General features: G+C 41.4%; 3 protein-coding genes across 5 annotated transcripts; all 3 read right to left on the bottom strand.

Moving 5' to 3' along the window:
* Positions 1–616: 616 nt before the first annotated feature.
* Positions 617–4,277, bottom strand: LOC126980419 (beta-1,4-galactosyltransferase 4-like). The gene is made up of 4 exons (XM_050830337.1): positions 3,921–4,277; positions 3,698–3,795; positions 3,352–3,552; positions 617–2,374 (listed from the first exon to the last, which is right to left on the bottom strand). Exons 1-4 carry the CDS (start codon positions 4,275–4,277, stop codon positions 2,014–2,016), a joined length of 1,017 nt encoding a protein of 338 aa, XP_050686294.1. The 3' UTR covers positions 617–2,013.
* A 45-nt stretch (positions 4,278–4,322) lies between these two features.
* On the bottom strand, positions 4,323–8,424 carry LOC126980420 (protein UXT-like). The gene is made up of 5 exons (XM_050830338.1): positions 8,262–8,424; positions 7,522–7,760; positions 5,106–5,182; positions 4,659–4,811; positions 4,323–4,542 (listed from the first exon to the last, which is right to left on the bottom strand). Exons 3-5 carry the CDS (start codon positions 5,171–5,173, stop codon positions 4,323–4,325), a joined length of 441 nt encoding a protein of 146 aa, XP_050686295.1. The 5' UTR covers positions 5,174–5,182; positions 7,522–7,760; positions 8,262–8,424.
* A 1,516-nt stretch (positions 8,425–9,940) lies between these two features.
* On the bottom strand, positions 9,941–24,074 carry LOC126980418 (uncharacterized). Of its 3 annotated transcripts, none has more exons than XM_050830333.1 (14): positions 23,875–24,074; positions 21,462–21,733; positions 21,154–21,252; positions 18,418–18,623; positions 14,331–14,649; positions 13,900–14,072; positions 13,547–13,637; positions 13,221–13,322; positions 12,870–13,008; positions 12,254–12,556; positions 11,915–12,072; positions 11,563–11,674; positions 11,258–11,403; positions 9,941–11,084 (listed from the first exon to the last, which is right to left on the bottom strand). In XM_050830333.1, exons 2-14 carry the CDS (start codon positions 21,729–21,731, stop codon positions 10,989–10,991), a joined length of 2,214 nt encoding a protein of 737 aa, XP_050686290.1. In that variant the 5' UTR covers positions 21,732–21,733; positions 23,875–24,074; the 3' UTR covers positions 9,941–10,988. The 3 variants fall into 3 exon arrangements, with proteins under 3 accessions (XP_050686290.1, XP_050686291.1, XP_050686293.1); XM_050830334.1 differs by having other exon boundaries at positions 12,870–12,993; XM_050830336.1 differs by lacking the exons at positions 21,154–21,252; positions 21,462–21,733; positions 23,875–24,074 and adding an exon at positions 18,907–21,121.
* Between the last annotated feature and the right edge of the window lie 200 nt (positions 24,075–24,274).

Below are 24,274 nucleotides of genomic sequence, written 5' to 3'. Positions count from 1 at the left end.
TGGCGAGGGTAACCCTGGACCTCCTAAAACTGGCGCGGGTCGTGGGCGGTACAGCAGCACCGTCTAGACAGCTTAGTAATTTGAGAAGTGTATTGCCCTCCCACCCACGGGGCGGGGCGGGGCGGGGCTATGGTGGACGGCGCGGAGAAAGCCAAACTTACGTAACCCGAAGGTGAGTATTACGCCATCGCCAACTCTTCCCTCTGGTAACAGCCGGGAGCGTGGACTGAAAGGTTAGCGTATTCAAATGAACTCAAATTGTATTGAAAACACCCCAAATTAAGTTGTGTAACCTGCTTGCTTTGACTTTTTTTTTTGTCCTGACTAAACTGTGGCTTAAAAATTCTGACAACATATTTATGAAAGGAAGAAACTGAAGACTATGGGCCTCCAGAAGTGTATGAAGACTATGAACAAAGAATTATGAGAAATGTTGAAGACCAACAAAAAGCAAAATATTGGCTTTTATTACAATACCAAATAAATATGATCCAGGTATTGTCTTGAAAATGTCTAAGAACTTATGAAAAAAGCAAGGGAAAGACAACATTTCATGAGGAACTTAGGTGTCTTCTCTGTGATAGGTGCCTAGCAGTGGGGAGTATTAAAACATCCATGAATTTTTACTATACCATGGGTCCTGAAACCAACCTTTGTTCATTCTTTATTTACATGCCACGCCTATATTCCTGCTCCTCATTGTAAAACCTTGGGTAAGTCCTCACTATATTCTGAAAAAAAGTTAAGAGCTCTTGAGAAAAACACGAACACTGGCAACGTAACCTTGATCATGCAAACAACTTTGAGCTGCTACGGTTTATTGATAAGCTTGCATCATCCAAAAAGTAAATAAATAATCATAAAAATCATGTCGCTCACAAAACTCCTGAGACTATAACCACCAACAAGAAACAGTCATGATCATGCTTAAGGGGCCATAAAGAATGTATAAGATAAATAACATGTATACGTATATACAAAGGAACAAGCATTTATACACAGCTTAACTATGCAGGAACTTGAATCAAAGCAGTCACAATACAGGCCACAAGGGACTTAACTTTTGATGTGAAAAGCAGAGAGGAAAACGACTAAGAGTATTTCTGACAAGATGTTAATTATTCCCACTGCCCGAGGCGACTGGAAACAATTAATACCTTCCATGTCATCTCCTTACTTCTCACTTAATCAACCTGTGAGACTGAGAATTACAATGAATATTTCTTTCATAATATTTCCTCACCCTAGGATCCTTACTAACACTAGAGCATTTCTATTAGTAGCCTGAGCAGAGAATCAATACATAGACAAAATGTTAGTAATTACTTTAAGGATTATCATTTAACAGAATCACATACATTGTATCTCTTCTCTACAACCTATACAGCTTTAAAATGTGAAAAATTTGATTATTTCATGAAGCTTAGAAAAGAGGAGGGCATCTGTTCATCACAATGTACTACTTCTCAATGGTGCTGAGCTTTACCTCGTCAACCACTTTTGCATCTTGGTCCCTCACAACGAAAGCTACCTTCAAGTAAACTAAATCTACACTCTCCTAGAAGACTAATCTTTTAAATTAGGGTCAAGAGAATAAATTACACTGATTTCAAAATCTTGCTGAGACACTTAGTGAACACACTACTCTGAAACACTTAAAATCATTGAAGCACAATTTATCATTCCATCGAAGGCATAAAATCACAGAAATCACCTATAAAATATCAATACCACACTCAGTGCTGGTTCAAGTCTTCTGGGGACCCTAAGCAGAATTATGTTTTGGGGTTGCATAGTGTACCTCATCCTGCATCTACATAGGCCAATTGAATTTTAAAATATCAAATATCAATAATCTTGAATACCTAGATGATGAATAGTTTGAGAACTCTGCCAAAAAAAGGGGACCCCAGTAGTCACACATATTGCTTGTACCTAAAACTGGCCCTGATCACACTGTACAAACATTATTCTTGGACTAAGAATCTTCATCATGTTCCGAATCCTAGTGCATCAGCAAGACACCAGCAGCCAAGTGTAGAGTCTTTTTGTCTGGTGATTCACTACCTGGTATGAGAGGTTGGACAGCCCGTCTTGCTCCGCGGAGGGCTCATCCCCCTGCTTGACTTTGAGGTGCTGATCTGGGTTGTTTGTCTGCTCAGGTCTGCTGGAGCAGTGAGACAGCATGATGTAAGTGGCTACTTCAGGATCAAAGCGAATGAATGTCAGCCCCACGTCACTGATCCTGTTGTACATATCATCATCCTCTGCTCCCCAGCCATAGAACTTGTTACTAAAGCCATTCACTTTCTGGAAGTGGACACGCTGCATGGCTATTGCCCCTCCAAATATGTTACGGTAAGGGAGGTTGTATCTGAAATGGAAACATGTAAATCTTATTGAAAAATGTATCTGAAGCAAAGGAAATTCAGAGGTGAATCTACGATCAACTTTCTATCACTGATGGTAGAGATGGTAAGGTCTGCAAAGAATAGAAAGAAAAGAATGCTGAGAATATAAGAAATGGCATTCAGATGATGATTATCAATGCTGCTGCTAAATATCAATGTTTATTCATTCCTCTACAAGTCAAGAACCGGGCAAGTTGAATATTACCCAGCACCTGAGCACCGGAATCGAACCAATGCATTGGTGCTGTTGTCCACCTTGTCACCTGAGGGTTGGATGGTGAGGTGGGCAACACTGCCAACACATTGGTTTGATTACAGTGCTGGGTAACATTCATTACTCTATACTTGGTGGTGTCTTGCTATTAGAGAAAAAAGCTAGGTATGAACTGAGTGTTGGTGATGTATGAACACTAGCGCAACTTCTCCTGTAGGATTTTTAGTTTGTTTACAATTGTCGGCCACACCTGGACACATGGGGGATACATCTATGGGAAAAAAAAAAAAAAAAAAAAAGAGCATTTATATGGCCCCCCTTAAAACTGGCCAAGAACACCCATTTTCAGCTCTGTGGTGATTAAAACACTGAAGTAATCAATGCACTCCAAAGGGAGTTTATTGAACATGATAATCATCAACAAATGGAATAAGTAGATCATAATGCACATGAAAATGAAAACAAAAACTTCACACTATGTAAAATTGCTAACAGAAGGAGGTGCATTCTCTTCTTTACGGCACAAACCTAGAGTATGGCTCTTCGGGCAACTAATTCTCATTTGTGTTTCTAATAATGGTACAAAACTAAAGCCTTTTATCAAATCGATGGTTATCACTAGTTTCTCATCGTCCTTAGCCACCCATACTTGGTTGCACACTAGCTGAGTACAGATTGCATTTGTTTGGGTGGATGTCATGAGTAAGGAACTTAAAGTATACCAACCTGAAGGTGTCGACAGCTGAGTACATGTGCCTGGGGTGGTGGGTGCAGGCGTAGGTGTTGTAGTCGTTCAGGGGGAGGAGGTCAACGTCATGAAAGATAAAGCAGTCTGCTAGGTCAAGCTTGAGGGTCTCCACAAAGCCTATGTTGAATAGCTTGGCACGGTTGAAAGCTGCTGCATCTGTCTGTTCAACAACTACAATCCTGGTGAGTGAAAGTGGGATTACTTTTCACATTGAAGAAGAACTTTCGGTGAATGACTTTCCTGACTTGGGCAAAATGAGATTACATTTTTCAGTATCAAATGATCCTTGAGTCAAATAACTAGGTAATACTATTCATCATATACCTGTAGTTCAGCTGTTGTCTAGTGAGAAAGGGATGCATATAAGACAGGAACTGCTGGAGGTTTTCACTTCTATTGCGAAAAGGAACTATTATTGCTACCTGAAAAAATGGAGAATGGAAAAAATAAAAAGATCCCAAAACATGAATAAGGAAAAGAAAAATCTTGGATAATTATTTATGAGGAGCAATATAAAAAAAACAATATTTATTGGAACATTACTTACTTGATATCTTGACTGGCACTCCTGGGGCTTCCATGTCCCACCTTCCTGGATGTTGTTTTCCTTCACAATCTCCTCCTCCGAGAGAGCCTGAACGTCACTATTGAGCAAACTGTTTTTCCCTTGTAAGCGAGGAGACACCACAGGACACCATGGAACCCCATCCTCTGGGACACCCACGCTACCCACTAATTCCTGCACAATATCCTCCTTGGCAATGTAGGGGAAGGATAGGTCTGTATACTTTCCACATAAGTAAGGAGCTAACCAAAGAACTAGACAGAAAAGGACTGATTTCAGCCAAACCTTAGGGTATTGGATATCATGGGCATAAACAACAGCAATTTTGGGGGCATCCATTTAAGCTTCACTGAATATAAAAACATATACTAAAAACAGTTAACTTTATGGAGCAGCTGTTCTCTCATTCAACTGTTGCAGCTCCCTGATTCCTTCATACACAAATCTAATCTGTCCCTTGATTTTAGCCGACTTTTTCGTTGACTCTGCCACCTTTTCATTCAATATGGCAAGCTTCTTGTCAATGAATGAAAGAGCTTCCTGGAGGGTAAGCTCTAGGTGGAAACCCAGACCAATGTTCACATAGATGCGTGAAGGATCTGGCCTGTAAAAGGAAAAACAAGCGCCACTGAATTAGACTGAATGCTTAAAATAATAAATGATATAAACAATACTGAGTCAATGTACTCAAGTAAAAAATTCTATGAAGCCACAACTTACACATGAGCCTGAACATAAAAGTTTGAGCCCAGATCCACCTGGGTGCGAAGTCCCTCACTGTTCGGAGCCTCAATGATGCAGTTAATTGTCTGCTTCAGCTGCGAGTGTGCTGCTATGTCCTCATACAACTTATCTCTCTCCTCTAAGACGATTCTGTAGAGATTTGGATATCATCGCCTCATTGTTTCATTTAATTACGGTTATTATAACTCGGTTGTGAACAATCCTATTCAAGTGCTTCTAAAACATTAAATTTTCTTTTCAAGGCTTTTTATATGAATCTATAGCTTTTGACATATATAACAAATGATACAGTATCACATATTTTTCTTCCATTAAAGCAATTATAGTCCAGAAGTATGTAATGCATAAAAAAAGATCAAATAATAATGTCCATGAATACAAAAAATTACATTCTTCTTATGTAAAACAGCCAAATATACTGACCTTAAGTTTTCTCTCAAGACATTGTTCAAGAGTTGTTCATACTTCTCAATCTTCTCTGGACCAGCCATTCTACTATACTGCAATGAAGGGACTACAGTCATACAGAGATATTTACACAAACCCTTTAGCATCACAAGGCTGCAAGTGGCAGTTTTTATAAAGTGAAAAAATTGATGTTCAGGTTTGGCTCATCTATACATCCTAGAAGTTACATTTATGTGATGCAGCTCTGGACACTGTTAGATAATTTTATAATTATAAAGCCTCAAGTCAGCCTCCACAAGATAGTGCAAGCATGGTAAAACCTGTTGCAGAATCTCTTTTTGCTGTGGTGCTTGCAGCCTTGCAGCTCTGGAGAGCTCACATAAGTACAGTAAATAGTCCTAGGGTGACTGACAGTAGGGTGAAGTGGGTTCAGACAGCTTACAAGCACCCAACTATCCTTCATGGTGTAGTGGTTGGCATGCCCAGCTATGAATTTGTGGGCGCTGCTTACCCAGCTGTTGTGGGCTGGTTGATAAATGAGTAGTTACCTTGGGAAACCTTGAGAAGGTAAACTGTGGTAACACAATTATGTCACACCTGTCCTGTGCCCCGGGATAATGGGTTTTTACCCTTACAGGCTCAAGGGTCAGAGACAGAGATGAGCATCAAGGCCACATGCAGGTATAGTGTATGCCCCAAACTTTACCTTTACCTTAATTCATGACTGACATCTAGATCAGGCTGGGTGGATTTTGACCCTTCCCTGGTGACAAAGTAAGAATATCTGTAAGCAAAGGAGGGGGTAGGCATCTCTTCCTAGGGGGGTGCCATCGCACAAATTTGGTAAAATCCCAGAAGTATGGACCACTGACTGCCAGTGACAACAACCAATGCTGCAGCATGAAGCTTATCACATGTTCATCATAAACAATTAAATCAAGCTAAACTGAATCTAACGTGATCTGACCAAACTAACCCGACCATATATACATGACCTGTGCTCTGCTGCCATATTGTGACATACATATATAAATTCCTCATTATATCCTCCAGACCATATTTTAAGAAATCAATATCATCATCATCATCATTTCGTTTAACGTTCGTTTTCACTCTTCCTGAGTGGTTGGACGCTTTATGGCTCTCCTCCATTCTACTGTCTTTTGCCCGATGCTCATCCAATCCCATCAATACCAAGTCTTCCTGTTTACACCTCCACGTTTTCCTAGGTCTACCAACTGGTCTTTCCTTCTACCTTCAATCTCTCCAAAACTCCCAGCACTGTACCCTCCCATGCTCTCTTTACATGTCCGAACCATCGAAGTCATTCCCTTTAGAGCACTGTTTCCAGGTCCTCTACTCCATATCTGTAAAGAATAATATAATTCTCATAAATAGGTGGTTTGCAATGGAAAGCAAGATGGTAGAGTGCTGTATGTGCACAGAGTACTTTATAGAGTACAAAAGTGTCCTTTGCAGCGAGGCGGGTGTACTTCTGGAATAATACTGAATATTCTAGACAGGGCATTATTACTGTCTGTCTAGGCCAATTGAAACTAGCTGTTCACCACGCAGCAGCTCATCAAACTGCATACCCCACATCACTATTAATCGAGCTGAAGGGAAAACGTTAAGATTTTACAGGTAATAGGTTACTATCCTTAGAAGCATCATTATTATTTTTGTGATCATAGGATATGGTGCCGTTTTCTTAGGTTGGGGTGGAGTTGTTAGTTTATAAATGATTCTCAACTAACTAAGCATTGATAGGTTACTATATTAGTGGCAATAGGTTACTATCCATCAGGTTACATTAGCGATGGAGCTGCAGCTTAGCTTGGTAGATAACCTTGGCTTTCTAAAGAGTAAGATCCATCCTTGTTATGTGGAGAGACATGTGGAGTCATGGCTTGGGACTTGCCTTGTACTGATGTACTGACCCTTCCCTTAGGGATATACCCTTATATTTAAGGGCAAGGAAAAGGAGAAGGACATCTATCCATGAAAGGATGCCATCATTGCCTCCATACACTCATGTGGACCAACGCAAATCAGTTAAAGTTAATGAGACTGGCGTTAAGAGGATGGTGGAGAACAATCATTCCTTGAAAACTAGGAATTCTTACCCGAGAGCTGTAGATAATGTAGAGAGGAGAAGGAAGAGGGGAAGGAGAGGAGAGGAAAGGAGATGAGAGAATGAGAGAAGATGTAGAAGGAATGGTAATAATACTAGGAGGACGATAATAAGGAGGAAGGAAGGTTTGAGGTATAGGTCATTCCTGAAAAAATGAATTCTTACCCGAGAGCTGCCCGGCAGGAGGCACAGCACCGGCCAGCACGGGCAGACGAGTGGTATTCAAAGGTGGTACTAAAGGCTAATTGCTAGGGTGGTCACATAAGCACAGGTACACCTAAAAGGACGAATTCTTACGTAGCAAAGATTTCTAAAAGTGCAGGACTTTGTGGAGCTTGGCGGATTTTGAGAGGGTGGTCAGATGCACACAGGGTCACACACGGGTACCTTGAGGCGACCAGGATCCCACCCGAGGTAGTGAGTGGCAGGTCCTACAGGCCATGGGGGGAGCTGGCCGCCGCCCGCCCGTGCATGTGTGTTGAGCAGGTTGTCAGGCAGCCATTTCCAGGGGGGTCATGGAGGCGCCGAGCTGTCACCTACATAACAATTAACACGTGCAGGACGGACAGGGATGATAGGGACACTTTTATTGGAGTCTGAAACAAGAAAAACTGTAAATACATATAGAGGAAGTAGGAAAACCAGCGGTGCCGTTGTAAAGGCAATACCGTACCGTAAAATCGGCTTCATTGAAAGTGAAAAGATAATTGCCGCTGTAGGTCATGAGACTGACAGAATGGCAGACCAACCCAGCTAGCACCCAGAATAATAAAGACCAACTTGTACCCATCTTGAAACCCAAAGACCACCTTGAGATACCCGTAGACAGTACCCAGACCAAATTAGACTTTCTCTTCTAACCTGGATGACCTTTCCCTATGAGCCATGCTAGGGTGAACCGTCAGGCAAAGAACCGAAAGGTCTCACCAACCAATGCACCAGCCTATCCAAACTCATCAAACAACATAACATAATCTAATAAGACATAGGCTGGAAAGTGCATTGAGACCCACAAACCCAACTTGAGATTGACTTACTGGACTTCTTACAGGTATTGCGGTGTGCAGGTGTACACAGGGGTGGTGCACGCCTGTGTGTCGTTTCAGAGGTTCCTTGGATGAAGTTGTTATCACCTCCGAGATTAGCACCACTGATGACAGCCTCGTGACGTCACAGTTCAGTTTGGAGTTGGTTTCTTAGCAACGGTGTGATGCGTTTTGGAGGGACGAAGGCATGTGGAAAAGAAAAGGGAGGCAGGGAAGAAGAGGAGAAAGTGGTTAAAGTGGAAGGGAAGGAGGAAGAAGTGCATAATGCGCTGTGGTGCTACTGCACACTTCATCTGGGTGCCCTCACATGTTGGGCTGCCCCATAATGAAAAGGCAGACAGACTTGCTCGTGCTGCCTCTGATGATCTCAATGTACACCCAGGTGTTGAATACACCTATAATTATGTTAAGAATAGACTAAGATCCCTTGTTAGTGAGTCTGTTACCAATCTGCAGCTTGCCTTGAGGTGTCAGGATGGTAGTCCCTCCAGCATTCACTATGCCCAGGTATCAAGTATCTGCACCCACACTTATGGCAGGCTTAGTGCATCCTATGATCTGGTGGTGATGCGGCTGAGGCTGGGCTATAGATATTACTGGGAGGTCAGTGGGGCTGACCCTGTACCTTGCCGCTTGTGTGCCAGGCCAGGGGGTCACACGCTCAAACACTATGTCCTGCAATGTTCTGCTATTAGTGCCTACCGCCCACAGGGCCACTGGGACCTGCCTGGGCTGGTGGGCTGGTTCATTAACAATAATGTTCTTTCAGCTGTGCTTAGTGAGTATCCTGCATTTGCCTCTAGATTGTAGTCCATATGTACAGTCCCTTATGTCTGCTCCCTTGACTAAATCAAGGCCTTTATTTTTTTTTAGCACTTGTCCCCTACCATTGTATCTTTAGTTTCCTGGTGCTACTTACACATGTATCCTTAGTTGTATAATCACACTCTGTACTGCCTGGGGGTTGGGATGGCATGCTCCTCCCTTCTCCTTTGTTGTTTTACTTACAACAATAAACTATCAATCAATCAATCAAGTGCATAATTATATGGAAGGGTGAGAGTGAGATGGAAAGGGATGGAGGAAGGAAGGCATGTGGGAGGGATTTTATAAATGGAAAGGGAAAAGCTTGAAAGGAAGACAATGAAAAAGTCACACCTCTAAGGCCAACAAAGCTTGAAATGTGTGCGTGTTATGAGAACCCCGGGGAGGCAGCGTCTACATATCCCCTTCCTGTCAGTTGTTGTTATGTCTGACTCATGAGTCACCTGTAAAATAAAGATCATGTAACTTGATGTTTACAAATTGTGCCAGTTATAAATAAGCCATTGGTTCGGCCTCCAGACTAATTTATATTAAAAGATTTTAAATAAATTGAATGGTGAATGGGAGTGCTGGGACAGGGAAACTCTGGAGTCACTTCTGCCGTGGCCCCCCCCTTTGGGAGGTTCCCGTCAGAGATAAAGAAGATTCGAAATGCCCCGACTTTCATATATCAAAAGACAGGACCAAAGTCAGGTATGTTTATATTTCCTTCTCTTGTCCTATACTGTTGATCAGTGAAGTCACAGCAACACACATAACCGAGGTGAGAAATCTATTCACTGCTCTCTTCCAAAAACTCAATTCATAAAGAATACAAAGCTGCAATGCTCAATCACACACACAAAAACAATCTTAACATTTTATTTTTTGCAACTAAGGATACACTTCACAGTTGTTTCCTCATCCATGGGATATCCATCATGGTGTGACAGAAGTATATGGTACACACATACCATATGAAGTAACCACATAACACACACTTCAGGTAACAGGAATCAGAATTGGTATATAAAAATTTGTCATGTAAAAAGTTGTCTTTTGACTTCACTAAATAATACAGCCACAACACATGAAAAATCAGTAATCTTCAAGTTCTAAAATAAATATTCATTAATTGACATTCACTGACAATATATGAGAAAAAAAAAAAAAAAAAAAAAAGATACACTCCAGCTTGCGGAGTTGTAAAGCCTATACAAACCTTGGAGCTGACCGACATGTGAAGTTTTCACATGCAAACAGTGTCACAATTGTGCACTATAAAGTGATGGTAGGAGTAGGGTAGAAAATATCTAGCTCAACAGGGGAAAAAAAAAAACATTCATTATATAAGTGCTCACTGAAATTGTGGTAGAATATTTACATTATGTAAATGGACACTTTAAGACCCCTCCCTCCCATACATACAACATTTTGACATGTTTGCTTGGCTAGGTCTTCAGTTATGAGTAAAATGCAATATGAACTCTCTTTATAAGATTCACAAGTCAGCAGGCTCTGCACTGAGAGGCCTAAGCTGCCATTCCATTGTAACTGACATTTCCACAATTTCTTCAGGCTTTTCATAAACATTATGACTACTATTGGCCCAAAGAAGGCCTATATAATCTCACTGTACCAGCTAAAGGTTGCAAGATACACTGTATTAACATAGCAATAACACACAAAAAAAACAATAAATATTGTGGCATCAGAGTGGTAATGATACAGCTGGGGAAAGTGTCCATTCAAGGCAGCTGATAATAATGTTTAATCTCTAACCTTATGTGACTACAGCTATCAACCTTTGCAGTGCCACAAGTAACAAAGACAAGTGGAACAGCAGCTTCTCTTTCCAGTCAGCACCAGAAATTGGTCAGACAAAATAAAAGTTAAGTCCCATACAAAAGATAATTAAACAGAAAAGTCTTCCCCAACTTCCTCCCACTCCTCAGTGTTCTTGGAGTCATCATTTTTGGAACCCCTTTCTTTTTTTCCTTTATGATTCTCCTGTAAAAGACATAACTGTATTACTTAAAACCTACTGGATTCCCATCATTTTATTATTAACCTAAGTACATATGAATAAATTTATGGAATGGTACATTACTTCATTCTTTCTTCTTAATCTCACAAATGATCAATAAAATAAGTCATAAAAAATCCTTGCATTATGATCTAACCTTCTCAGCCTTTGTGTCATCCTTCTGATTCTCTTTGGAGTTCACCTTCACCTCTTCCTCATCTTCCTTCCCCTCTTCCTTTGACTCTGTTATTTCCTCCTTTTCTTCATTGCCATCTGCGTTCTCAATATCAGTCATAAGCTCCCCTGGAAAAGATAAAAAGGATAATCTCAGTGATGCTGCATGATTAACTGAGTATACAATCATGGTGCAGTGAAGGATATCAGTCAATAGCAGTACAGTGTCTAAACCAAAAACAACAGACAGGCTCTGGGATATGCTGATGGTGAAACATAACAACTTACCTTGGAGAGCTGTGAGGCCTTTATCAACTTCCTCCCACAGCTTGTCTTGGTCTGGTTCCTCTTCCAGGTCAACCTCCCCCTCCCCCTCTTCCCCACTTTGGCCATCTTCATCCTGAAAATTGATGCATCACTGATAAAGTGCTGCTTAGGCAACTCTAATCAAATATTAAGTGAGAAAAAAACAGATTATTTAAATAAAACATCACTTTTCACATTCTTAAAAAGAGGACTCTTAACACATAATTATCTAAAAACAATTTACAAGAGTACATTCAACAGAATTTAAAAGACCAGACTCGCTGAGTGGGAGCAGAAGGGCTCAGGACACCCTGTGGACGGCTGCCTGCCTTACCTGGGGCAGGCTAGGGTGGCGGTCCCTGTAGTGTGATAGGTGACTGAAGGAGCGACAGTGGCGCTGGACTGCCCGTGACCCCAGTGAGGAGTCTGCCCGAATGATCTTGTAACAGATGCTACAGTAATAGGCTTCAATCCTTCGCACATACTCTGTCCCTGTGGGGGGGAAGAGTTCACTTTAATGAATAAACTTATTTTATATATTGGTGGCAGTGGCCATTTTCTATGGTCTCCAAGTTGGATGCAGCTAGCTAGCATTTACATTCATAGTGGAAATCCACCAAACCAAAGGTCTCTAAATATGACCAAGGAAGATCTTCCAACACGATCAACAAACCTAATGGCTTATGTCCTTCCTCCTCATCATCCTCATGCTGTTCTTTGTCCCACTCAGTCTCCAGCATATCCTCTTCCAACTCTTCCTCCTCCTCCTCTAAGTGCCCTGTCTTGTTCCCTTTCTTGGGGGTGTCAGAGTCCTTGTCCTTGTCCTTCATGTTGAGGAGGGAGTTGTCTGCAGTGCTGGCACCAGAAATGCTGTCAAGGTCGTCATCATTAATAATTGCTGCGTCCTTGTCTGGCGCTTCTGCTACGTCAACGCCTCCTGTGATCTCCTCGTGCTCTGATCCTCCACCCTCCTCATCTGTGGAAATAGTTTATGATTAGTGTTGGAGGGGTCATAAGTTAGTTATATTTAGTTGAATTTATTTGCATGGAAAATGCCACTTAAAGCAGCTAAAAGAATTTCTCTGTGCAAAACAACACAGTCTCTTTTCAACTTATGATGGGGTTAAGTTCTGAGGAACAGGTGATAGAGAGTAAGGTCTTGATGATGCATAGTGAGTCATGAACTGATTGTGGGTGTGGAGGAAGTTGGGATAAGAGTTATCTTCTTCATCAAACAGACAGTACAATATTCAGCCAAAGAATACAACAAACAATCTTTTTTCTCTCACCATCTTCCCCAACAGAGTCAAGGGTCATGAAGTTGGCAAAGTCCAAGTCACCTCCTTCCTCCTCCTGGCCCTGGTCATCTGTTCGCCTATTGTTCCCTTGGTTGTCAATGTTTGCTGTGCGGACCTGGGAGGACAAGAACTTTCTGACGTTTGAAAAATGCTTTTCTTTGAAACAGAACAATGCAGAATGAACCAGAATAAACTTTAAATATGAGAACAGTATAAAAAAAAGCATCAGGGAGCTTAATTACAGGTATCAACAATATAAAGATCTAGAAGAGAAAAAATAAAATCAACTAAAGATAAAATTTAAGACTTTAAGGATGCTGGCAATAGAGATTCAAGTGGTACCCTGAGGTGGTTGATGGATGCCACATGGCGCTCATACTCCATGCGTGTGGGGAAGGTGATGCGACACAGGCCACAGCGAGGGTGCAGGTAGTGGCGCTGCATCTGTAGGGTGAATGACAGAGGTGTTGGGTATCTCACTGCTTCCTTCATCTTTGGCATGTTACCTTTGTTGCTTCATTTATACTTCACATTTGATAAGACACAAGAATATGGGAAAAACAATCTTTCTCATATTTCTAAGTATTAAAGACAAAATCAAAGTCGTGAAAGTGTCTCTTACTCTCCCCCAAAATGAAAAGTGAACAGCCACAACCCCAACAACTCACCCTGTGCAACTTGCTCCTGTTATGCTGACTGATGCCCTCACTGGCACTGTTACTCAAACACTTGAATGCCAGCTTGCAGGCATTACAGAACCTGAAAACACCAATATATCACCATAATTAACAATGGTTTCGTTGTGCTGGATGAGGTGCCGCCTTTCATATCTAAATAACCATAAGTAGGTTTGTTACACTATTTCACAAGTCTTATAATTAAGTTATAGGTTACTAGTATAGGCTACTGGATTGAAATACCTTAGGTCAAAATAATGAAATAAACAAAGATACAGAAAGGGAATAAAACAACCATTTCTCTTTACCTCTGTACCTCTCAGTGATTCTGAGGACTACTCTACCTGGACACAGCAGTTTTAAATTCTTCTGGGTTCTCTTCCTTCCACTTGTTTTCATTGTCCCTCTGTTCCTGCCGCTGCTGGGCACGGATCTTGCGCAAGACAACCGTGTGTTTCCTGGCAAGTCTGTGTAGCCGAGACCTGTGGTACTCACTGGTCAGGTGCATCTTGTACTCCTGGATGGGATATTAGGTGTTAGGAGTACACTAGATATATATTGGAGCTGGGTGCTGTTGAACTTATGCCATGTTTTCTGAATATATATAGAGGTAATAAGTTATTAGGAGTAGAATTTCTGAACTGATTACCATCAAAGTAGTAAATGAAGAGTACATCTAAATTTCTAAACTCTTTTCCCGCAGGAAAATGCAACCATTTGAGATAATAATCTGATCACGAACCAAAACCAGAGTAACGTTTAGTTGGTGTGTTACCTTGAATGTGATGGACTTCTGGTTGGGGCAGTGTGGGCACCTCAGCTCCACAAAGAGGCGGCCGGCCACCCTCCTCACATGGCCGTCACTGTTCACTGCTCGCTCTCCATCCGCTCTGATAGTCACCTGCACCCCACTTGGCCCTGATCTGCCATCCATTCCCTCGACCATGTTCTTGTGGGGCCGCTCCTCCTCCAGGACCGAGGTGCGACGCTCCCTCTCCCTTGGGCGCTCCACGTCCTCGATGCCCTCGTCATCCAGGAAGTCAAGGTCACGGTGGGACTCCCGCTCTCCCTCGTTTGCATTTAATTTCTCCATTCTGACAATCAGTAGTGCAGGAAATTAATCCCTGTCTGGGTGTGTCATAATGTTCCCTCTGCACCTAATATTCTGGAATTAACTTTTCCACATGATACTCTTGCTTACATTACTGATTTATGCAGGAATGAAGGGTTACTTCTCACTACATGCATACAAACACTGCATTCACTTCACATTATTACATAATGCACAGCTTTCAATTGCACATCATTCAACATATTCACACCAACCTAACTGAAAACACATATTTTAGTCATGTGCAATGCACAATGGGCTGTTCAACCTACACCAAAGACTATTGACCACTATCTATGTAATCTTTTATATCACTGACACTATGGAATGGTTTTGTGTAGAACCTTATATTTCTAAGGAATATACATACATAAGTGAATTAAGTGATCACTATAAACACAACACTGCCCCTCCTGCCTGCTTCCCACTATGCTGATACTGTTTTAGCTCCCTAAGGGTTTGAATCAAGGCTAAGGGTGATGACTACACAACTGAGGGTCTGTCTGTGATTGTCACCTTAGTGCCCAGGAACAATCAACAAGCTGTACACAGAACTTCTAAACTGGTCTTACTAAGCGTAAACAGTGCGGCTCAAACTTGTTTGATTTAGTTGCAGTTAAATGCATTGCATGCAAACCAATACAAATACATACAAATACAATAGCAATAAGTTGTTTTGCTAGTAACTAAAGTTGTATACAAACGATAAAATAAATCAGCAATAACTCAAGTCGCGATCCAAATGCAAATGGTGTTATTAGTTAGTAAGACGGTGGAGACGGTTAGAAGATTGCTTTTTTTCATATCTTTTCTTTTTTTCTTCTAATTTCTTTTTACTTTTCTTGTAGCAACTATGTTCTATCTGCTAAAATACTTTCTCTTCAATCTCTTCTCCTCTCTTTCTCCTTACCACCATACACACCACCAACAAAAATCCTCTCAATCTCTTACATTTTGAACTGCTAAATTTGAATTTGGTGAGTGTGGTGTTGGCATGCAACTGGTTGCATGCATGCTTTTATCATGCAAAACTGTTCAGGGCAACCAGTTGCGTCAAACTTGGACGCCTTAGTCTCACATGTATCTGTCTAATATATCTGAAAAAAATCTCTGAATGTTACAGTATCAGCTATTTCTTTACATTTGGCAATGCATCAGAAGTTCAAACCTTGATACATTAATCAACACTTAGCACACACAATAGCATCTCCAAATCTATTTATTAGCAACTTTACTTTGAAATGCTATGTGGCAAAACTGTTATGCTGAATCATTTTCTACTCAGGTAACAAAGGGATCAAACTCGCAACCTTTATGTCGAGCTGAGCACCATATCCACAGAGCCACCTTATTACTAATGTAATAAGGGCAGTACAAGACGGCATAAAGCCATGTAAAAATAGATATTTTTCAAAATCCTAATAATATATGAATCTTGTGAAGAAAATCATTGTATTACAATAAAGTTGATATATATATATATATATATATATATATATATATATATATATATATATATATATATATATATATATATATATATATATATATATATATATATATATATATATATATATTTCTACTGTGATTGAAGCAGCTCAGACAACAAAAACAAGACAACAGACTGCTGAGTGCTGTTCCAGCAAAAAAAATGACAGTATAAGTGGCCAAACAGGTCAATTTTGAATGGAGGTGTCTTGATACTCCCATCTTGAAAGAGCTCAAGTCATAGGCAGAAGGAAATACAGATGAAGGAAGGATGTTCAAAAGTTTACCAGTAAAAGGGATGAAAGGAAGAAGATAATGGTTGACTCTGGCATAGAATGAGCTATAGTAGATGGTAGTGTGCAGCCGAGTCATGGGAGGGATGACAGCATGCAGTTAGCAAGTTTAGAAGAGCAGTCGGCATGAAAATATAAACAGAACATAGAAAGGCAACATTGTGGCAGAATTAAGAAGTAGAAGACTGTCAACATGAGGGAGTTAATGAGATGTAAAGCCTTTGATTCCACTCTGTCCAAAAGGGGTGTGAGTATGGAGCCCCCTACACATGGGATGAATACTCCATTCAAGGGTAAAAAATAAAAAAATAAAAATAAAATAAAATAAATAAATAAAAGCCTTTGTATGTGGATAGTATCTGGGAGAGGGTAAAACTGGTAGAGATGATAAGGAGTGCCTAACCTTGAGGAAAAAGATTTAACAGAGATGAGATATTTCCATAGATTTACATAAACCACACAGATGCCATGGTCCATATTAGGTGGTCTTTCCTTAAAACTAAGTGAAATTGGAATATATCAAATGGTCTAATGGCCAACAAGATATTAAGTTTTCAATTCAGATTTTGGGTGAAGGATAGACTAAGAATATTTAGTGTATGAAAAGGGGACAGCTGAGTGTTATCAAAGAACAGGTGATTGGTGTTTGGAAGATTGTGTTGTGCTAGGTGGGAAATTGAGTTTTTGAGGCACTAAGTTCCTGCTGCCTCATTTAGCAATGATAACAAGGTCAGAGATAAAGTGTTCTGTAGTGTCCAGCTTTGAATCCTGTAATTCCTGTTGTGTCAAATGATGTTCAATGCAGAGTAGTCATCAGCACAGGAGTGGATAGAACAGTTTGTTATGGAAAGAAAATCATTAATGAACAAGAGGAAGAGAATGGGAGATAGAACAGTCATGTAGAGAACATAAATGTTGACAGGTTTAGGGGTAGAACAGGTGCTTCCAACTACTACAGACTGATTGGCTTGGGAGGAAACTGGAAATAAGAGTACTGAGGGAGAGGATCCATAGGATCCTAATCTATTTCTTTTGAGGTATTTTCGCTTGAAACATGCATCGTGCAAGGCATGGAACACTGGAGCAGTTAATACCTCACATTCAATCACGGCATCACCAGGAATACAACTCAGGCCTGTACAGATATGAAGGTTAACTATCAATGGATACTTTGATGTGTATAGCCTGTGGCCAAAAAGATGGATATAGGCTACGGTTGTGTTCTTTTAAATATTATATAATCGTGTAAATCTACAATGGTTAAACTACAATGCCACTACCTCCATATACACAAAACACACACAGCTTTTTGAGTCATGGTAAATATGTATATCTATTTTCTCATTCTAGTAATGTAGGTAAGTCATTTGGTACCATTCACACAGTACAACACACTAACATCCATCCCCCATTATGTGCATGTGCTCCTGAAAATGTACAAGTTCTGTTAGCTTATTGAAAAGAAGAAGAAAAAATACTTCAACCTTACAAATCCTTTCACAGTTTCTGTTCAAGTGAAATTGAAAGGTGAAGCACTGTTGGGTCTTGCTTGGTTCCTTCCTTCCTTTTGTGGCTGATGATGGGTAAGTCTTTCCTGTGAGGTTTCCAAGACAGGGTGGCTGTATCTCTGATGTAACATATAATCTCCACTGGGTGCTGGCCTTGGCAGTGGCATCAGTCACTTCATAGGTGCATATACATATACATTTACACATATTCATAGCCACGTATACACAAATTTTTCAATCATAGAGGGTGCAAATTCCTTAATAAAGTTTAGTAGATTCTCAGGATGGGAGCTGGAAGCCTGTTGCCTTCATCGTCGGAGTGTTCCATTTTCTTCGTAAGCACAGTAAGTAGTTCCATGTATGTAATCAACTCACTACAAATTTTCCTTCATCTCTCTCCTTTGCTGGAAGAATCAGAAACTCATTTAAACCATGTCACACACACTTTCTTGTGGTGTTTACCTCTGACGTTTGTAAGTGGGGCCTTGGTGAATCTGGGGTGACAGCCTCCGCTTGGGTGGGCCAGGATATCTGTTGCCATACTGGTGGCGAGGGGGGCCGGCGTTACCTTTCTCTCGCTCAAAGTGATGGCCGCGCCCCTCCTCGTTGTGCCACCTGCTATCATATCTGCGGGGCTCTCCATAAGGCCTGCGTTGTCGCATCTCCTCCTGGGTGAATGAGACTCACAGGTTGAGGTTCATCACAACAGCCGAAGGCACTGCCTGGGGGCTCATGATGACCTCCACACAATGGGGGTTAAAGACATAGCTACTAGTGTACATCTAAAGTGCCTACTTGTGCACATACCTCCATCTGACAACAGCAAATTTTTTTTTTTAAGTTAGGGATGTTACCCAACTTCAGGTTTATGTAAATCTTTGGAGTAACCCAATATATGAATGGTACAATTCCTTTATCTAATAACCACAGGTAAAATCAGCTTTCAATTACCTGCATCTGTTTTACTGAGGCTGGCATGTCTTCCAAATCTTTTGCAAGCACTATTGTTATTCCTCTCACTCACTCTCTCTCTCTCTCCATACTTTTAGGCTCATCTCACGACAAAAACTTTCTCCTCCTTCCATCAATTCGAGCTGTGATCTCTAGTTATGCTCTTTTGAGGGTTGCTAGGTCTGCATCAAATGTTGAGTGACTGCAGTGGTTCCATTCTGAGCTTGAGTGTGTGTGTTAGGTATCTTTTGACATGAAATACTTTTAGTCAACTGTTCTCCTGGACGTATTGAGATCAAGTGAGGCTCCTCCACTTAACACACCCTAGTGGCAGTAACAGTAAACTATCAATCTTCAAAAGTCGTATGAAGTTATTAAAATTACATTATTATCAATGGGAAACCCCAACAAGTCACATGACTAGGCTCTTGCCACTGACGGTGTCATAGATTTTCTCCGAGTGTAATCACATGTGCTCTGGTCGACATGTTTCAATGTTGTTTGCCTTACTGATAGATACCAACAAGAGAGTTAATTAGACATTCCACTCCTTGGCTGATAGCACCTCCAGAAACAATGAAGAGAGAAAGGGGAAATGCCTGTGGTAATTCTATATTTCAACAAACTATCAGTGGTAGACATCCAGAAGCATCTGAAATACTGAACCAGTTATTGATCATTATTAACTCTCAATGGGGTATATTCATCCTTACCAGTTGTCACCACAGACTAAGTCTTTAGGCCCATGAAGCTTGAACTTTTGTTTTCAATTATCGTAAATTATGTGTTTCTCTTGGACTTGTAATAAATACACTCCAATACAATGAAAAAACACTATTGTTAATAAAAATGTAGTTGATCATTTTTGTCTTATTTATTGGTAAACAAGAGAAAATAAATGACCATGGGAAGCTTCTCCTCATTAAAAACCTTTCTTGCATGAAAGCCCTGCAAAATCAAGCAGAACTGGACATCTTAAAAAATTATATTTATATTACAATATTTGCTGAATACCTGCTTTGTGTATTAGTCTCACCTTCGATGAAATTTATCACAGACATTAGGGCGTTAAGCAACTTGACAAAATACATTGTTTGATCTCCGTGGCTGGCACTGGCTTCTGCTCCCATAGTGTTACACTCCGCCCTCAATTCCGGGGCTTAAATGTCATCACCTTTAACCTGCCCACGCTACTGGTTGGTCTACCCCACACAACAAGCAGCAGTCCGTTGAGGGCTTAGTATAACATTCTGGAAGCGGAAGATAGTGACCTCACGGATGCCCAAACACCAGGCTCTCCTGTGTTATGATGGTTTCTGTAGAGTTACTTGACACCCTAAAATGTTTCTTTAGAAACTTCATAGAAGGCGAGACTGATACACGCAAAGTAGATACTCAATAAATATTGTAACATAAATAGATTTTTAAAGTCCAATTCTGCTTGATTTTGCAGGTCTTTCATGCAAGAAAGATTTTTAATGAGAAACTTCCAATAGTTATTTTCTCTCGTTTACCAATAAACAAAGCAACAAGAATGATCAACTACATTTTTATTAACAATAGTGTCTTTTATTGTAATGGAGTGTAATTGTTAGAAGTCTCAGAGAAACACAGGTAATTTATGAGAATTGAAAAAATGTTCAAGCTTCATGGGCCCAAAGACTTAGTTGGTGGTGACGCCTGCTGGGTGGCAACTCAGAATACACCCCATACTGTGATTTCCTTTAACACAAGATATGCTATTTTGGTTGACACTTTTAGTATCAGGAGTAATAGTAGGTTAATTTTTTGTGTGAAAAGAGGGTAAAAAAAAAAAAAAAAAGATATCCAAAGTGTAAATGAAAGAATAGCTTTAATATATTCATATCACCTATATTACGTATCCTTGTCATTTGTAGCAGTTTCTGAATAAATACTGAAATAATGTGTTTTACCCTAAATTGAAGTCTCCTAAATATAATGGTATAACCAGAGTATAGATATAATGACATTATCGAAGCATGGATGAAAGAGCATGTCACTTCCTCCTTTGGTGGCACTGATCACCATTTCCTGCTATTCTTGAGAAATTAGCAGAACCATCATTGGCAGGAGTGCAGCCATGTGACTTTTCAGGGGCTCTAACTCAAAACACCTAAATACCAAGGAAAGCAACTGTGGTTATCTAGCCTAATTTTAAGTTGGTCAAGATTTGCATTAATACAGTTCATACTCCACAATGGCCAGGAAGCGTGGGCAAGGACTTACCCTGTAGTATCCTCCTCGCCCTTCACGACGATTGTCACGGTTGCGGTAGTTTCCCTGTTCCCTGTTGTCTCGGAAGCTCCCGCGGCTTTCCTTTTCCTCCTGCCAAGAGAGCATTTCAAACAGAGACCTTGATTTCAGTGATTAGGGAGGGTTATCTATTAAGTGCATATTGTTGATCCTTCCTAACTATGGCTGGCGGGTAACGGCTGGGTGGTCCAGCTCATTACTTGTCAGAATTAGTGTAAAGTCACCCTTGAAATAAATGTGCCAGGTGAAGTTCTCAAGTGAGCACTACCACCACTCCTTACCGTGTTCTTCAAGACAGTGTTGATGATGGCTGTGGTGAGGGCCAGCTGGGCATCAGGTCCCAGGGAGGCCAACAGCTTCTCTGGGTCAGTGTGGCGCATGCCTGGCCGGGAGGAGCGGCCACCGCCATGGTTGTGCTGCTGGTGGTGGTAGTCTGAACGGTTGCCACGATTGCCACCTCGCTGCACCCAGTGGCCCCCCCCATGGTGCCCATAGCCCCCTTGGTGGTGGTGCCCCCCCCGCATGCCCCTGCCCTGGGGACGTGATGACATGCCTGTAGAGATGAAGGACATGAAGGGTTATACATAACTGCTAAAGTTTCATTCAGGGCTATTGATTAACTTGAGTAGATAATGGCAAGTAGTTTTTGCAATCAAATTGTTCTTCTGACTTAATCTTGATGTTTTCTGATGAATATTGATAAATTTCAAAGTTGTTAGATTCTGTCTTGTGGTACTCTGTACTTTTCCCTCAGTTCTTTAATGAAGACCTCTTGTTTCAGGGTCAGAACAAGGCCCTTTGGCTGTACTGAATTGAAGCATGTAATCACTGGTGTAACTGATCTACAAATGTATGAAAGGGATGAAAAATAAGAGAGTTTAAGGGGTGGGCAATACATACTGGGTATGTAACTCATGGTATATCAGTCATATAATATTCAAAGATTTTAGTCCTAAACCAGCTGCCCTCATTAAACTAAGGGAATTCCATCATAGCTTTATTTTCACATTTACACAACTACAATGGTGTAATAATGTATGGAGATAAATTAAGAACCAGAATTGTATATGATAACATCAGTGGGCAGGGGGGTGGCTGGCCTGCGTGGGGGGTGGGGGTTACAAGGATCTGTGGTGAGTATGAGTATGGAGAAGGGGTATTATCACTTATTTGCATCATTATATGATGTAACCACGGTTACAAGCTGGACACCACTGGCTGTCTGCCACAGGAAAGATGGAGGAAAAGTTAAAAGATTTGAATAAAATGATAAATATTTTCCTTACTTTTAGCTCAAGTACAAAATGTTTGTGCAAGAAAAATAGGTTAAGATTCGGTGTATTAATGTGCCAGTATTTCATTACCTACCTTATGAAACATCACTAGCTCTTCACATATCTTTTCAACAAACTTTCAACAATCATGGAAATGCTTTTTAAATCAAATTCAAGGAATATTTTTTTATTTTTGAAAATAGGGGATAATATTCACGAGAGTAGCCTCCTCAGGCGGTGGTGGTCCAGCCAGTGTTGCGAGAAATACCTCCTCACAGAAATAAGTCGCATATACATGTGGGGGGCGGCGATACCACCGTTGCCGCGGCCAGCACCAGAGGAGGCGATGCGCTTTTGTAAACATTATTCCTTATTTTCAAGATTAAAAAAAAAGTCCTTGAATTGGATTTTGAAAGCATTTCCATGACTGTTGAAGGTTTGTAGAAAAGATATATGAGGAGATAGTGACGTTTCATAAGGTAGGTAATGAGATACTGGCATGGTACTAAAACGAATCTTAACCATTTAAATGTGCTCCCCCACCCAAAACCCCCGATTTCCCACGGGTTCCCCAAGTTGAACCTCTCTGCGAGCTATTTTGCGGTTGCGGTGGCGGGTCCACAAAAGGCATTGAAAAGTTAATCATTTAGTGATTTCCGGAGAAAAATACTATCTCCATGATAAACAGCATAAAAAAACATCCAGAAATCAAATGTTTTTGTCCAAGTTTGAGCAACGTTAATAAAACGAATCTTTACCAATTAATATAATGAAAAATGGCCGATGCCACTGAAAACTTTGAATAAAGGGGTTGGCACTATGTGGGTTTAGCAGCGAGCAGTTACTTTTTCAATTTAAGCAGATTTATGGCAAATAACTCTGACTTAAGAGCTGTTTGGCAAATAGCAACACAATATTGACCTTACAATAGCCTTAATGAACAACCCATCAGAAAAGAATTCCCGATCCTTGTAGCAGGTTGGGAGTAATTCTACATAAATCCTCCCGACACCCCTGATGGCCTGGGAGGGCATACAGCACGGCAGCCGTGTGGGGGCCGTGCAGCTCACACCATGCCCCCCCCCACCCCCCCCTACGGACGGCCTGCTCCAGGCTGTGCAGCACCCCCCCCCTTCCTACTGTAACCATGACCCGGGGCCAACACCGCAGCCTCGCCTTGTTGGCGCTGCAGGGCCGCGTGTCCTGTGGTGGCCCTGCACGGCCTGGCAGCCCCTGGGCGGCCTCAAGGATGAGAGATTGTTCCTCATCCCTGGGCGGCCTGGCGTCGTGGCCGGGGCGGGCCGCCGCGGCCGCGCTGGCCCTCTCGGGGCCTCCCGGGCCAGGTATTCTTCCCGCCCCTGACACCATCACACACAGTCGGGGCGCGGCTCAAAAGTGCTCCAGACGACCCTCTACTCACTGAGCTGAGCGGCCCTCCGCGGCGAAAGAGTATCCTCAACGGGTTTGTCCTGCACGACGAAAACAGTGTCCGGCGCGGGTGTCCCTCACAGCTCGGCTCCTTGAGATGGCGTCCCGTGCCTCGCCGCCGCCCGCCAGGTGAAAATGATCAATTACTACTATTATTCCTTCACCCTATGAGCTGTCATTCATGTTTTCGCTCGATGGATATTCAGGATACATTGATTTTACTGTGTGAGTTGATCCTTGACGATTTCAATGTTTATGTTTATATTCCCACACAGCAGCCGAGGGGGCGGGATTTTTGAAACACAGAGTTTGGAAGTGAGGCAAACTATTCTTCCCGAGGCTCTTCATGGGCCCAATAAGCGGAAATATTGAGGAAAAGTTAAGATTGTGAT

The sequence above is a fragment of the Eriocheir sinensis genome, chromosome 44, assembly GCF_024679095.1.
Source record: "Eriocheir sinensis breed Jianghai 21 chromosome 44, ASM2467909v1, whole genome shotgun sequence".
NCBI lineage: Eukaryota > Metazoa > Arthropoda > Malacostraca > Decapoda > Varunidae > Eriocheir > Eriocheir sinensis.
Note: the sequence above shows the minus strand (reverse complement) of the source record. Positions and strands in the feature narration are given on the sequence as shown.

Bases quoted from the DNA above. Each gene is read 5' to 3' on its own strand.
- LOC126980419 (XM_050830337.1), bottom strand. From the start codon at position 4,277: ATGGATGCCCCCAAAATTGCTGTTGTTTATGCCCATGATATCCAATAC. The intron at 3,553-3,697 runs GTATATGATGAA...TTCACTCACCAG, and splicing joins AGACAACAGCTGAACTACAG to GATTGTAGTTGTTGAACAGA. The intron at 2,375-3,351 runs GTTGGTATACTT...TTTCCATTTCAG, and splicing joins TCAGCTGTCGACACCTTCAG to ATACAACCTCCCTTACCGTA.
- LOC126980420 (XM_050830338.1), bottom strand. From the start codon at position 5,173: ATGGCTGGTCCAGAGAAGATTGAGAAGTATGAACAACTCTTGAACAAT. The intron at 4,812-5,105 runs GTCAGTATATTT...AAATCTCTACAG, and splicing joins GTCTTGAGAGAAAACTTAAG to AATCGTCTTAGAGGAGAGAG. The intron at 4,543-4,658 runs GTAAGTTGTGGC...TTCCTTTTACAG, and splicing joins TTTTATGTTCAGGCTCATGT to GCCAGATCCTTCACGCATCT.
- LOC126980418 (XM_050830333.1), bottom strand. From the start codon at position 21,731: ATGTCATCACGTCCCCAGGGCAGGGGCATGCGGGGGGGGCACCACCAC. The intron at 13,323-13,546 runs GTGAGTTGTTGG...TTCACCCTACAG, and splicing joins ACAGGAGCAAGTTGCACAGG to ATGCAGCGCCACTACCTGCA. The intron at 11,404-11,562 runs GTAAGTTGTTAT...TATCTTTTCCAG, and splicing joins AGGCCTCACAGCTCTCCAAG to GGGAGCTTATGACTGATATT.